The sequence below is a fragment of the Centroberyx gerrardi genome, chromosome 9, assembly GCF_048128805.1.
Source record: "Centroberyx gerrardi isolate f3 chromosome 9, fCenGer3.hap1.cur.20231027, whole genome shotgun sequence".
Lineage (NCBI taxonomy): Eukaryota > Metazoa > Chordata > Actinopteri > Beryciformes > Berycidae > Centroberyx > Centroberyx gerrardi.
The window spans coordinates 27,237,627-27,252,046 of record NC_136005.1 but is presented as its reverse complement, the minus strand read 5'-3'; the positions used below and the strand labels follow the sequence as shown (position 1 = coordinate 27,252,046).

The 14,420-nt window shown below is 41.2% G+C and overlaps 1 protein-coding gene across 1 annotated transcript in view; it reads left to right on the top strand.

Annotated features, from left to right (window-relative positions):
• The window catches only part of naaladl2 (N-acetylated alpha-linked acidic dipeptidase like 2), a 386,338-nt gene that overhangs the window by 245,804 nt on the left and 126,114 nt on the right, over window positions 1-14,420 (top strand). Inside the window, exons 10-12 of the mRNA XM_078285865.1 lie at window positions 7,070-7,162; window positions 11,327-11,514; window positions 11,946-12,074. Coding sequence (XP_078141991.1) covers window positions 7,070-7,162; window positions 11,327-11,514; window positions 11,946-12,074 — 410 coding nt within the window. The remainder of the gene's footprint in view (window positions 1-7,069; window positions 7,163-11,326; window positions 11,515-11,945; window positions 12,075-14,420) is intronic.

Below are 14,420 nucleotides of genomic sequence, written 5' to 3'. Positions count from 1 at the left end.
CATTTGACTATTTTGTACAGTAGCGGTGAATACCAAGGTTCTTTTAAAAGACCCTGTGCTCATATAACTTCAGCTTGATACTGCCTACTTTAATATTTAGAATTTATAGTCGCCCCAAAAAGATGAATAAACATTATTCCTGCAAATAAAAAGGCGGGTACACTGAGTTTATACCCTTTATCCCTGCATATCTGTCTGTCTCTCTCTGCTTTTTATGCCTTTGCGCATTTACAATCTGAAGGTCCATAAATTATTGCATTCATTTGTGTCTCTGCAGCTGTTTTCCTGTGTGATCGCCGCTCACCTGCCTCTATCTCTATCTGTCTCTCTCTGTATCGCTGCCCTCTTTCTGTCTCTCTGACTTGTCGCTATGCTAGTCCTGTGTTTATTCTTGTGTCTGTGTGTGTGTGTGTGTGTGTGCCCACCTCTCATCTCCGCAGCTCTTATAGAGTGACTAATTCATTGAACACACCCCGTCCCCGTCAGGCTTCGTGGCTCCGGCTCTCAAAGTGTATCTGAACGGTCTCTCTGACGTACCGAACAATCACTGAGCCGGCCCATCACTGCCTCTGAGGTGTGTTAGCCTTTATTTACCCGGGGAGGGTTGACTGAGTGCATACACACACACACACACACACACACTTCTTTCAGCAACTCCCAGCTTCATATTCATGCCATTACAGACATTCACACCTGGAAGCTATCCTGTACAACCATTGATTTTGAGAGCAAAGTCGGGGGATTTGAGGCAGAAAGCTTTTTGTGACAAGCCCACTTTGCTGAACTTTACGCTACAGGCCGTATTAGGTGTGTGTTGACTTTGAGAGTGCTGGGGCTGGGGGGTTGCGAGGAGAGGGGTGAAGCTTTTGATAGGCTAAGTAGGCTAGTAGGCTCTGAAATAACAAGCCAAAGTTCGTCAAGTCTTCTCAGAATCATCCTTCACATGGATTGAGCTGCACTTTAGATGTTTCATGGTTAGCTTGGTTCAAATGCCGTAGCCTATCAGCTCCTTAGCAAAGGGTAGACCATTTGAGTGCTGATTCATTATTAAGAATAGTGAATAATCCACTAGGTTACAGTGATGATGTAATGACACAGTTGGACAGTTTTAGGTATGATTTTTGTTCTCAGGTCCCTCCTAAAAAAGATAATAGATGAATTAATAATATAAAAAACAACAACAATGTTAATGTATCTATTTTGACTTACCATAATGAAGATAATAGGTGCAAATCTTAACATTATCCTCAACAGTGGGCTAGCAGTGTGCCATTCCATCTCTCTCCATCTCATTCACTGTAAACTAGCTAATATTGCAGGAAAAATCGCAGCTGAAGAATGTGGTTTCAGCAAATCTGCTCCGCCTGTATTAAAGTCCTGCTTTCTCTCTTTTTCTCCTCTCTTAATTTCTCAACACATACAACTCTCTCTCTCCCCCCTCCCTTCGTCCCTCTCCGAACAAATGCCAAAAGTGTAACAAATTTCCGTGGCAATTACATTGCGAGGCCGTGGAGGGAGAGGCGAGCGAAGCAGAACAATGTGAAATGGCTTTATAGAAAGGACTCCTAGGCCCTTTAATTACACCACTATTGATTGCCGTGTGCAGGTTCCCCACATTCGCTTATTGCTTTTTCTTCTCAACTCTGCATTTAATACTCTGCAGAGAACGCTGCTGAGATGCATCTGAATTTAGACTGGGTGATTATATATCAGCTCTTTTCATTAGGTGGCACTTATGGTTTAGATGTACGGGTCCATAGGTGATAAAATGGGTTTTCTTTATCGCGCGGCGTGATTCATTTTCCGTGGCAACAAGTGGTGCTTCAAAGCGGCTGATGCCATTGCCATTGAAAAAAAAATGTCATTATAATGAATAGTTGTCGCAAGGAAGTTTATCATTTCAAAGGAGTGATCCAATGTATTTATCTGTGGTACTATGTATAGGATTTTCTTAGTGCTATCACTAATGAATCAGTGCTAATACTACTGTCTAGTGCAGTGATTCTCAACCTTTTTCTTATCAATGACCCTTAATTTAGTACGCATTAGGGCCACGGACCCCCATTTAATGAGATTCTGTCTCTCGGACCCAAATCTGAGAATATTTTTATTGTTAGATATGATTTTGTCCAGAATTCCATGACTATCTGTATTGTAGGTAGAGAGATAACAGTGACACTATGATCAAAACAGTCATTCTTCTACATTCTCTAATTGTGTTAACTTCTTGTAAATGAAATAATGGTGAAGTTTAACAATTCATCAGTCTGCTGGGGACCCCCTGGAACCCCCTCAAGGACCCTCGGTGGTCCCCGGACCCCACGTTGAGAACCACTGCTCTAGTGCATTAAAAATATGACTAATAGTAGCTCCCATGGCTTGGAGCAGGTAGAGGTTAAACATCTTGCTCAAGAACTCTTTGGCAGGTCTGGCTGCACAGGGGATTGAACCTGGGCCCTGCGGTTGGGGGACGCTAGGGAATCACTAGGGCCTCCTGCTGCCATGCTGCAGAGTTTTGGGCCAAATTTTTCAGCGATAGCTCTCCGAGGTCCTCTCTGGTGGGTGTTGGGAGTCTTTTTCTTTTAAAGCAGCTTACAGGGGAAATCGTGAAATCTGCCAAGAGAAAACAGCTCAAAATGCTTTGGGCTGCGCAGCACCATCGGTCGCTGTCACAATTAATTTGTGTCCTATGCATTTAAGCGAAAATGGGACACGTTCTACCTTTGATATTTACACCAAGTTTCACTTTTGCTATTCCAAGAGCGGCAGAGAGAGAAAATAATGCAATCTCCCGGTAAAAACGGAAACACAGCGCCGACGGTCGCTTTCACAATCCATTTATCACGTGCAAATCGGACACGCGGTCCCTTTAAATATTTACATTGACTCTCAAAACTTAACTCGGAGTCACCTCTCACCTGTAGAAGCGGCCCTATCTGTAAACCAATTCATCATGACGGGGAATTACTCCGTGACAAATCTCTCTCTCGGCCCTCTCTCCGCAGATTGAATACACAAACGGGCCACATGTTCCTTCCCTGCTCTTTAGCCAAAGTCATTTGTGCCAGTGTCAAAAGTGATAAATGGGTTACGCGGCGCCTATGAGAGAAAGCAGTGGATTTTTATAATGTATTAAACGGGAGTGGGAGGGCAAAACAGGCGGGCGGGGAGGGAGGGAGCCGGGGAAAGTGGGCTGTCATGCTGTAGTGCGGCGCTGTAGGCAGGGGACCTCTGTCAGACACAGTTTGAGTCACTGCTTCACATCTTTACTGGCACCTCGTCTGTATTTCCCTCAGATATCCAGCCATCGGCCCCCCTAGAGCACGCAGCCAGCCAGCAAGGCAAGGAAAGCTGGCAGACAGAGTAGCCAGTGACTGCTCTGTCAAATGTAACGCACGGCACCTTGTGTGTTTCCATGTTTGTATATGCGTGTGTGTGTGTGTGGTCTTGTTTTGCTATCCTTGTGAGAGCCAGTTTGAGTTTTTTAGACCATGCGAGTGAGGATATTTTTTGTCGGCCCTCACTTCTTCAAGGAGCTAGTTTCGGATTAGGACTTGGGTTTCGGTTTAAGATTAGATTTAGGGTTAGGTTTAGTAATAATCGGCAACATTTTCATATATATATAAATGTAGGTTTTTCTCCTCTCTATCTCTCGATATAACACAATAGTGATTCAACCTATATCCAGTTCATGAAAGCTTTTCCATTTGCTGTTCTAAACACCCGGAGTCTAGAAGCTCTTTCCTGGGAAAAATCCTCTGGTTATTAGAGAAATTGCGCTACTTCGGACCATGTAAACGTTGTATTCGAAATATTGCCTAAAGCTGTTTATTCCCAGTCATCAGGGTAATCGAGGTAACAATATCACTATGAATTACATCAGTTTGATACTACTTACTGTGATGTATAGTATGAATTAACCTAATAGAGACTGATGTCAAATCTTAGTAAACTCTGATCTCCCAAATGAAAAAGAGGGGTATGTTTTTTGGCCCTTTTTTAGACCAAGCATTATTACATATTTAAACAATGCATATACAGCTGTAAATATCAAAAATATGCAGCAGAGATAAAGCTTTATTTTTGACATTTACCCCATTAATACACTTTCACTTTTAAATCCTATGTAGCCTCATTTTAGCCTAAACGACTATAACCATTTAGATGTCTTAAAGGGCTAATCAGCATGAAAGTGCACAGTGGGGAGTTTAAGTGGGTTTATCCTCCACTACATCCCGGGACATGTGTACACTTTCACAAATATGACACCTAAAATAAGCATAATTTATTTCTGGATAAACAAAATTACCATTAACAAAAAGTTGACAAACACTATCAATGTGAAATGAAAGACTGAAGCTCTTTAAAGAGAGAGAGAGAGAGAGAGAGAGAGAGAGAGAGAGAGAGAGAGAGAGAGAGAGAGATACCCCACATATTTGATATTTTTCTCTTTGAATGTTATTGTGTACTGTATATAAAATATGTGTAACCCTTGTTACCAGCTAACATTAATTCCTTCACATAGTTTACTGATCCTCACGCTGCGGTGGAGGCTCTGGTTACAGGAGCTGAACACACAGCAACACAGATCCTCCTCTGTCCAGGCGCTGACTCTCTCACACACACACACACACACACACACACACACGCACACCTAGACTGATATTCATCTTGATGCTTTGGCAATATTGTCTGTGAACTTTCATGCCAATAAAGCACATTGAAATCAATTGAATTGAAAAATTGAGAGAGAGAGAGAGAGAGAGAGAGAGAGAGAGAGAGAGAGAGAGAGAGAGAGAGAGAGAAAGAGAGAGCTCCCTAAGGTCCTCAGTTGGTCTTTCAACTGGTCCGATGTAACATGATTATTATTCAACGCCTCCCTCTCACAGCCTTTGTTCACTAATTGGCCAAGAGGTGATACACACACACACACACACACACACACACACACACACACACACGCAAACAGCAGTGGGTACAATTTGATCAGGAGGGACAGGAATAGGAACGGAGGTGGTGATTATTTTAACGTGTCTTCATCACACTCCAGTTGTAGAAACGTGTAACGCTCTGCACTGGTCTGTTAGATCTGATCTGATCTGATCTGTTAGGGATTTAATTGACAGAAGCACTTAATCTATTTCACTGCATGCAGCAGAAGAGCAGACCAAGATGAATAAATTGCAGGTTCAAAGAGCAGAGTGGGCAATCAGCAGCAGAGCAGTTATGACTTCAAACTGTGTGATCCCAAGATTCACAACAAAGGAAACTTTAAAAGCGTTTACAGAATATGTTCAGTGGTCAGTGGGTCTCAATTTTATATTAGTCTTTGTATAATTCTGACTTTTTACATTAAGTACTTGTGTATATGTGTACTTGTATGTTCTTATTAGTGTGTATATTTGCACATTTTTATTTGTGTTTTTTTATTAGTGTGTTTTGTTTTGTATTGTGTTTTTTGATGTAGGACTCTTGGAGGAGCACAACAATACAACAACAAAAACAAACAATGAAACAATAAAACAAAACACATGCAAATTTATGAAGAGTGGTTTCCACTTAGAAATGGCTTTCAGTTGTTCAAAATGGGCAAATACACAAGATACTTAGCGCATGCGACGTGAAAGCGCTAAGTGTGTGTGTGTGTGTGTGTGTGTGTGTGTGTGTGTGTGTGTGTGTGTGTGTGTGTGTTTAGAGCTATCACTCAACCCTCATCTACTTGGCATAATCCACTTATTCCCAGAGAGAGAGACAGAGAGTCAGACAGAGAAATAAATAGAGAATTGTGTGTGTGCCTGTGTGTGTGTGTGTGTGTGTTTGCACATATTGTACATGTACTGTATGTTTGTGTGGTGTCAGTTCTTAACCAACCAGTGAACACAGGGTCAGAGAACAGCATCGATTCCCAGCATTCCTCCATCCTTAGTGTTGATAATTACAAATAAAAAAGTTATCGTAGCATAAGGCCCTTACTTTAAAAGAGTATTTCAAATAGTCACATTTTTAATTTGCAATGTATACTGTATTATTTCACATATAGATATTAGACTTGGGCTGATATTCAGTATTATTGAATATCGCGATATATCTTGAATATCAGGGAACAGAGATAATATCGTATATTGCGATATTTTCACGGGACAACATCGCGATAGTACATTTTATATATCGCCCAAGCCTAATAGATATTGATATTTTTCATATTAAGTAAGCAATCAAGACAGTAACATCTGTAATTAACACCTGTAAGTAAATCCATAATTGTTAGTTATCCATACTCTCTCATACTTCCCACTCTTACAGTATACTGAAACTGTCAGCTGCATATGTTTATATGTTTATATAACCCCACTATTGTTTATATTCTATCTCACTGATTTTAATGTTTTTATTGATGTGACTGTTTCTATTGCCTATTTTATATTCCATTTATGTGCTTATATTCCATTTTTATTTTTTCCATACTGCATCCTATCCTATCCCTTTACTTTTGCTTTCAGTGACCAAATGAAATAACACATACCCACATATTCTTTTTTTACTGATTTCACCCATTGGCCATAATGATCTGTATTTCTGAAATATTTACCAAAGAGTATCGGATGATCTTTTTTTTCAACAGATTTCGGAATGAAACGCCTCATTTCCTTCATAATATACTGTATTTGAACAGGAAAACAGGACAGAAACCTCCATTTTCACACCATTTCCTTTTGATTTCAATTTGTGTATTTGCCCGCCTGGTATGCTTAAGTCTATAAAACAACTTGATAGCTTGAAAACTTTATTTTCCCAATAGCGTCATTGGCAGAGGCTATGAGCCATGCTGTTTCTCATTTACTTCCTTTCTCTAGGCTATTACTAACACAATGAGGGTTCGCTATCCTCCCATATCATCACACTGGGGACAAATTCAAACTCAGTATCTGTCAGTAACTCTCACACGGCATCAAATTGGCCGAAGCTGCTCGGTGTTGGCGTCAGGTGTGAGAGCGGGTACAGGGAATTTCACATCGGCTTTGGTTTGCATCGTGACCGTTCTTAAGGCTTGTCTTGTTGCTTTTCCTAGAACGAAAGAAGATCACGCTGAATATCGGAAACCAGTCGGCCTACAAGAAAATCTACAATGTTGTTGGATACCTGAAAGGAAGGAGGAACCCAGGTAAGGTTACAGTTGTTCCTTAAAACCTGGTCTTGAAAGTCCTGACACCACTCCACACTTTGCTTGCAACACTTCATTCTAGTGTTGTAGCGATCCCAGGAGAATGATGAGATTCATTTGTCAGGCACGTTAATGGCAGAGAAAAACTTCCAGTGAGTGTCTGTGTAAAAAAAAAAGTAAAAAAAAAAAAAGTATTGATGTGATCCAAACAGTGTTAAAAAAAAAATGGAACAAATCAGTTTTCAGCAGGTGGGCTTTATTGTGCGGTTTTGTCTTTTTCCTATTTTTTACATGATAATGACTAGATAAACCATAATAAGAAAAAAATTGATAGTTTGTAAAACTTCATTCTTTGTCATAATACAATCTAATGCTCTAATTTAATCAGTTCTGACAACTGTAACAATTCTGACTTTGTTATCCCTAATTATTTCACTAGACCAAGTAGCTAGTGTACAGGTTTATTAATTGTTACTTAACTTAGCTGGTTTCAGTTACAGTACAACAACAGCAAATATAAAAAAAATATATCAAAACAAGAAAATGGATAATGCTGTCACCGTTAAAGCTGCACTAGGCAACTTGGCACTTTGGCGGCCCCCGGTGGCAGCGAGAGGCACCTGTTTGAATCTGTGAAAGTTTGAAGGACTTCATTACCCAGAAATCCTGTAATGTCTTCTTCTTAGTGCCTTTTGGAGGTGGTGAAGAGGTTCAGTCGTCGTTGTTCAGCAGCTTTTGGATAACGCTCTTAAGTTTTTATTAATCACTTCCTCTGTGGAGAAGATATCCCACCAATGTCCATTCCAACACGAGAATTTAATGTGGGCAAATAGTATGAATCTACAGCATCGCAATTAATGGTCTCTTCTCTGTTGCAGCCCGTTTTTGTGATCTAGAGTGATAAGATGGCCGGATTTTTACATTAAAATCTTTCCTAGCGCAGCTTTAAATTTGATTATTTGGTTAAAAAAAGAAATTGAATAATCCATAAAAGAATAGGGGTGCAGCATTTAATGAACACTTATCATATATATATATATTTTGAATTTGTTCATTTATCTTTCTCTCTTTCTCTGTTTCTGTCTGTCTATCTCTCTTGCTCACATTTTCTCTCTCGCTCTCTCTCCAACTCTATGTCTCTGTCTCTCTCTCGCTCCCTTCCTCCCTCTCTGTCTCAGTCCTGTGTCAGCTCAGGTCACTTAGAAACATATCATGTCCTTTTAATGTTTTAATGGCAACACGGCTCCTCCCTCCCTGTTCCTGTCCTTCTCTTTTAATTGTTGCTCTGCAGAGGAGACCCTTTATCTTGTCCTTGCGTCACCCCCACCCATCCTCCTCATCCTCCCCCCCAGCCCTCCCCCCAATCCTTGGCCCAACATTACTCTGTCGGGGATGCGTGGCTACCTGTCCTGCCCAATCGCTGGTGGAAAATTACCTTGCTGATTTACAGTGTGATATTAGGCGGCCATAATGGGCCACTAAAGCAGATAATATGAGCCACAAATCTCTGGGAGGAGCGGAGCTTTAACTGCCTGTTGGCGTTTGATCATATGTCTGTTCCTTTCTCATTTATCCCAAGCCTATACAGACCAGAATGAACATTCAGGCACATTCACAAAAGCTGTGTACGGGGGGGTACAGCCCACAATAATATAGAGGGCCATTCTGAATTCATCTGTAATGCAATATGCCCACAACACTCAAAAAGAGCAAATTAGTTTTGAATTGGTTGCCATAGGGCTCCAGAATAGTAAGGAAACGTATATTAATGCAGGTACAGTACTTCTCTAACAGCTTCACTTTTGTTTTTTCCTCCACATGTGGCCTAACTGAGAAACATACCATCCAGATTGGCCCATTGATCAGCTTCTATGTTAAGTGATGAGAACATAGATACCAAAATGATTCATGTGTCCCCGGTAGATCATTGGCTCCAGTGCTCCATGTTAACACTTTAGCATGCACTATGTTGAGTCAACTTTTGTACACCTCTTATTTGCATGCAGCTTTGCTGAGCCTCCTACCTGATGGGCTACCTGAAGTCGTGTATGGATTTTTTTCAGTCAGACAGCACTCATGACCAGGGGGAAATAATTAAAGCCTGCATAATCAATTGGATCTGTAGTTAAAATCTATTCATCTATTCTGACACTCACCCTAGACAGACGCTATGGATCTAAGACCTAAGATAATCAGAAATCAGAATCATAAATCAGAATTTCATGCAATTTCATTGTACATACAAACACAAAATGCATCAGCTCTAAACATGTAGAATGTAGAAGTATTTATGCATTTTTACAGAGGCAAGCTCACAATGGGGAAAAACAAAAGGATGGCAACAGATTGTTTATGTGCGTCTGACTGCTGAATTCGTACCTCGTATAGCACAATATGCTTTGTTACATCCTGCTTACTGTGTAGAAGCAAAGTTGACACAAATTGGCATTAAATACAACATAAATGTTGCAGAGGGCACTTAATCACGTGCTTCTACCAAACACCAATCTCGGAACCCATCGTCTATCGGTCTGACGACGATTAGACTCTGGGGGCGACGGCCAGTATTTCGGGGTTTCCGGTGTAGCCAGCGGACATCCGGGCCAAGACTTCCTCTTCCGTGCGCTGTCATTGTTTACAGTCCGATTAGCAACTTGAGACGCGAGAATGGAGTTGAGAGACGACGTGTACGATCGATACTTTTTGTAGGTGTTTTAGGTCCAGACGACATTTCGGCTAATCTCTATAAACAGATATCTGCATATGAGATGTCGTCTCTCAACTCCAGATGACCAAACACCAATTGCCTGGAGGGAAGAATGCTAACAATGGTCATCGGCATACCTGCATCATTATCACAATTATCCCATAATTGCCGCTGTTCACTTTCAAATTTCAATAGAATGGAAAAAAAAAAATCCTCCGCCGTCGACAATACTAAATCTCAGTTGGAGCCTGTTGAACCGCTGATTAATTTGTCCTAGCCTAAGGGCACTGGGAATATGAAATGAGTGAAAAGAGCCGCATGACTTCATGTATTTAATGGTTCTGTATTAATAAGCGTTTCTTTGAAATAAAAAAATCCACTTAACCTTTAGTGTTGGAATCTCTTCTGAATTCTAAACATACCCATTAAAGAAAATTTCAAAAATGAGGCAAATTGCACTTTCACTTATGACTGATTTGCAGCCATTTCTAATAATGGTTGTGTGTGTGTGATTCGCTCCTTGAAGCTCTCTCATACACTGCACTAATATGCTGTCAAATTCCCAGCCTGGTAGGCTTCTCTAAGTGCCTCTTTTCTCAAACAAAGTCATCAGCACTGTGTGCAGAAGTGATGAAGTTTCCTCTGTTCATCTCATTGCCTGCAGGAATCTGCTTTGTGCATCCACACTCAACATTCTGTCTTTGTGGAAAATGTAAGGCATACAAAGAAGCCTAGAGCATTTGTGTTGGTGTGTGTGTGTGTGTGTGTGTGTGTGTGTGTGTGTGTGTGTGTGTGCATGTACATGTCTATGTGTGTGGGGGTTGTATTTTCTTGGCAAACCGTACTCAAACACTGCATTTAAATACAATTTAGGGGTACTTGACTTTAGTGTTTTCATTTGCTAGATCTTCATTCATACTATTATTCCACCACTTTTAAAAGCAAATACTTTTACTTTTTGCTCTTACATTCATCAAAGTGCCTGGAGTTACTAGTACTTTGATGAAAAACATATTTTTCACTTCAAACAAGCGGGAAACAAATCAAATCAAGCATGACTAGACGGCCGACTCCTCCAGATACCTGTAATACCTCCAGGATCGAATGTCACCTTGCACTGAAATACAAGGTTGTCGTATTGACTAAAAAATTTAAACAAAAAAACAAAACAAAACAAAACATAGCAGTAGGATAGACAGTTAAACACCATTCACAGATTCCAATCCACATGTTTTTGAAGCTAATTGAGATGCTGTAGATTTGCCCTATTTTGCCCTATTAGCCTATATTATAGATGTTGGTAGTGACAAATACAAACCATCTCCTACACAACAGTGAGTTCTGTATGGAGGCAAAACTTACAGTACATATAGTCAAAGCAAGCACAAGCACATGCACAAATGACAAAAAGAGAATTTTGTTTTCCTTTTGTGTCTTTTTGTTGTGGCCTGTTTCAGATCGCTACGTGCTGGTTGGCAGTCGTCATGACAGCGACCAGGGAGGCGGGGCCTCAGCCATCATGACTCAGCTCATCGCCACGGTGACGGAGCAGACCAAACGAGGATGGGTGCCGGATCGCACCACTGTGTTCTGCTCCTGGGGGGGCTCGGCCCTAGGGAACATCGGGTCCTATGAATGGGGAGAGGTGAGGACAAGAGCATATATTTTATTAAATGTTGGCTTAAAGATCAAAGTTGGCGGGTTTTGGTTTTATTTAGGCTGAGCTGGATATACTGTATATATGGAGGTAGGCACCTGGAACACATAGGCCTACTATACACACTAGATATACTGTATATGATATCCTTAATCACATTAAATTACACTATAAGCAACAGTAGAAAAGGTCCCAAGAACACAAGCAACCCAATAAAGAACAATTGGCAAGGACAATAATGTAATCATAAGAACTGGAAAGGAGAGATTTTATGGGCATATGATAATGATGATGATGTTGATGATGACGATGATGATGATGATGATGGTAATGATGATAATCTGTCTGTGTGTGTGTGTGTGTGTGTGTGTGTGTGTGTGTGTGTGTGTGTGTGCGTGTGCGTGTGTGCATCCCTCCAGGATAACAGTGTTGTCCTACAGAGCAGTGCAGTGGCCTACGTCAGTCTGAATTCTCCAGTCAGGGGGACAGAGACTCTCAGAGCCACAGCCTCCCCTTCTCTACTGCAGCTTACCACAGATATACAGAGGGTAACTAGCAATATTAATACTACTGCTAATACCATTACTGCAACTCAGATAGGCCTACACAGAGAGCAATATTAATACTAATAGTAGTACTACTACTATTGCTACTATTACTACTACTGCTACTGCTGTTACTACTATTACGACTACTGCTGCTACCACTACTACTACTACTATTACTACTACTGCTATTACTAATACCACTACTACCACTGCTATTACTACTACTGCCACTACTACTAAAACTACTACTATTACTACCACTGCTACTATTGCTGCTACTACTGCTACTATTACTACTGCTACTACTACTAAAACTACTTAGTCTACTACTGCGTCTCCAGCACCAGATCTCAGATACAGAAAGGTTACATAGAGCAATTCCAATATGTTATATATTTAATTTTTAATTTCATTCAAATTTAATTTACTTTCATTTACAGAAGGTTGACAAGCATACTTGCTTGTCATTAAGTTATATACATTCTTACCTGGATGTTTCCCAGTGCCACCACAGTTTTCCACTTTAAGCCACTGAGGAGCTCGATTACAGCAAGTGCACTGAGAGAGGGGACAGTTTTATCCATTCCCTTACCCAGATTTTCCCAGTCCGAGGAGTTGAGGAATCTGACCATCCGGCTACTGCTGCCCCCATACAGTACCTGGAAAAACCCTTTTGAATTTTTCACACACACCACACATTTTTCCCCCACTGATCTTCTTTAGTTTTCTCCGCTTCGATCTCTTCGACTCCTCACTGCCGCTTCCCATTTCTTGTTCTCCCTTTGCCCTTTTTCTCCTTCTTCACCTCTTCCCCTTGCTCAGCCTTACTTTCTTCCTCCTGTTTCTCCTCCTCTTCCCCTCTTTCCTTTCATCCACCCTCTACAGATTCTTGTTCTCTGCACAGACTGACGTGATATTTAAAACAACCGAGCTTCAATTATGAGTGAAACGTAATCACAAGGAGGGGAGAGAGACACTTTGACTGTTCTTGAATAAAGCATGTCACCTCTTCTTACAGAAGGGCAGGAAAACACTTTCAACTTCAACACAAACACAGTCTGCGATGCCCGTTCTCGTGACTAAGTGCAGCAGTTCTATGATTCAGCCTCCTCCGACTGTCTCTTTATTCCAACCTGGAGGTGTTTCGCAGATACCTTCTACCCTCATAGACATCTTCTTCCCAAGTTTTACTCTCTCTTTAAACTCTGAAAAGTTTTGAAAAACGCACCTTCCTCCGCCTCCACCACCTCCTTCCTTCTTCTCCCTTAAGCGTCGTATCCCCCCCCCCCTCCCCATGCTCCTTCTCCTTGTCTTCCATCACCTCCTCAATCTCTTCTTTCATCAGTGCTGCATTTCCTCATTAAAATCTCCCTCAGTTCCTCTCTCCCCTTCTCTCTTTGTCTCTTTGGGTTAAGGCGCTGTATATTCTTTATTTGTGTCTTTAGGTTTGTCGTCGGTCCTCAGGGAAGCTCCCGTGTTCCTGCCAGGCTCCCAGGCAGGTACAGGAGGTCAGGAGTGGCCCGATAGCGCAGCGCAATGCCCCTTTATTCCCCTGCACCACCATAAACTAACTAATTAGTGGGAATAGCCAGGTCCACCTATGACATTCAGCAGCAATGAAGCTACAGACAGCCTCTGCCACTGCCAGTGAAAGCCATAATAAAAAGAGAGGGGGAGGGAGAGCGAGACTTTGACTTTTGATGTTCCTTAATGAAACATCTTTTTCTCACAGAAGGGGAACGAGATTAGTTGAAACTCTGCTTCCGAATTATATTTTTCATTCTATCATGCTGCATTTTAATCTTTTTGGGTGAGGTTTGGCAGCAGCATCACCAAAGTTTTTTGGGGGGGAATTTATGTTTTTGTGCAGATGTCATTGGCCAATCTTATTGGTCACAAATACCCAATGGTCATTTTTCCTGCTGTAAATACTATTTATTAGGCGGGGGGAACTTTACAGGAGCCTAGATAGAGTCCAGCTTGAAGCTGATTGGCTGTCTTTTTACTACATGAGGCCAATTTCTCACTGGATTTGAAAGTTTTCAACTGCAGTGAATACCTTTTCATCCCAATTCACGCCACCTACAGCAAAATTACATCCATCTTGCTTTCACACCAGCAAGGTGTGTGCCTTAAAAGTTGACATTTTGGAGATACAGAGTTGTCAGAAAGAGAGGATTATTTGATCAGGACTACTCAACCATAACCTTAAACTGTGCAAATTTTTGATTATAGCATAATGAAAAAGCGCAAAAACAATGACTTGTTCGGTCACAAAGAGTCCCCTTTCCTCTCTACCTGTTTCTCTCTCTCTGGTCATTTTCTCCCTCTCTTTGTCTTAGTCTC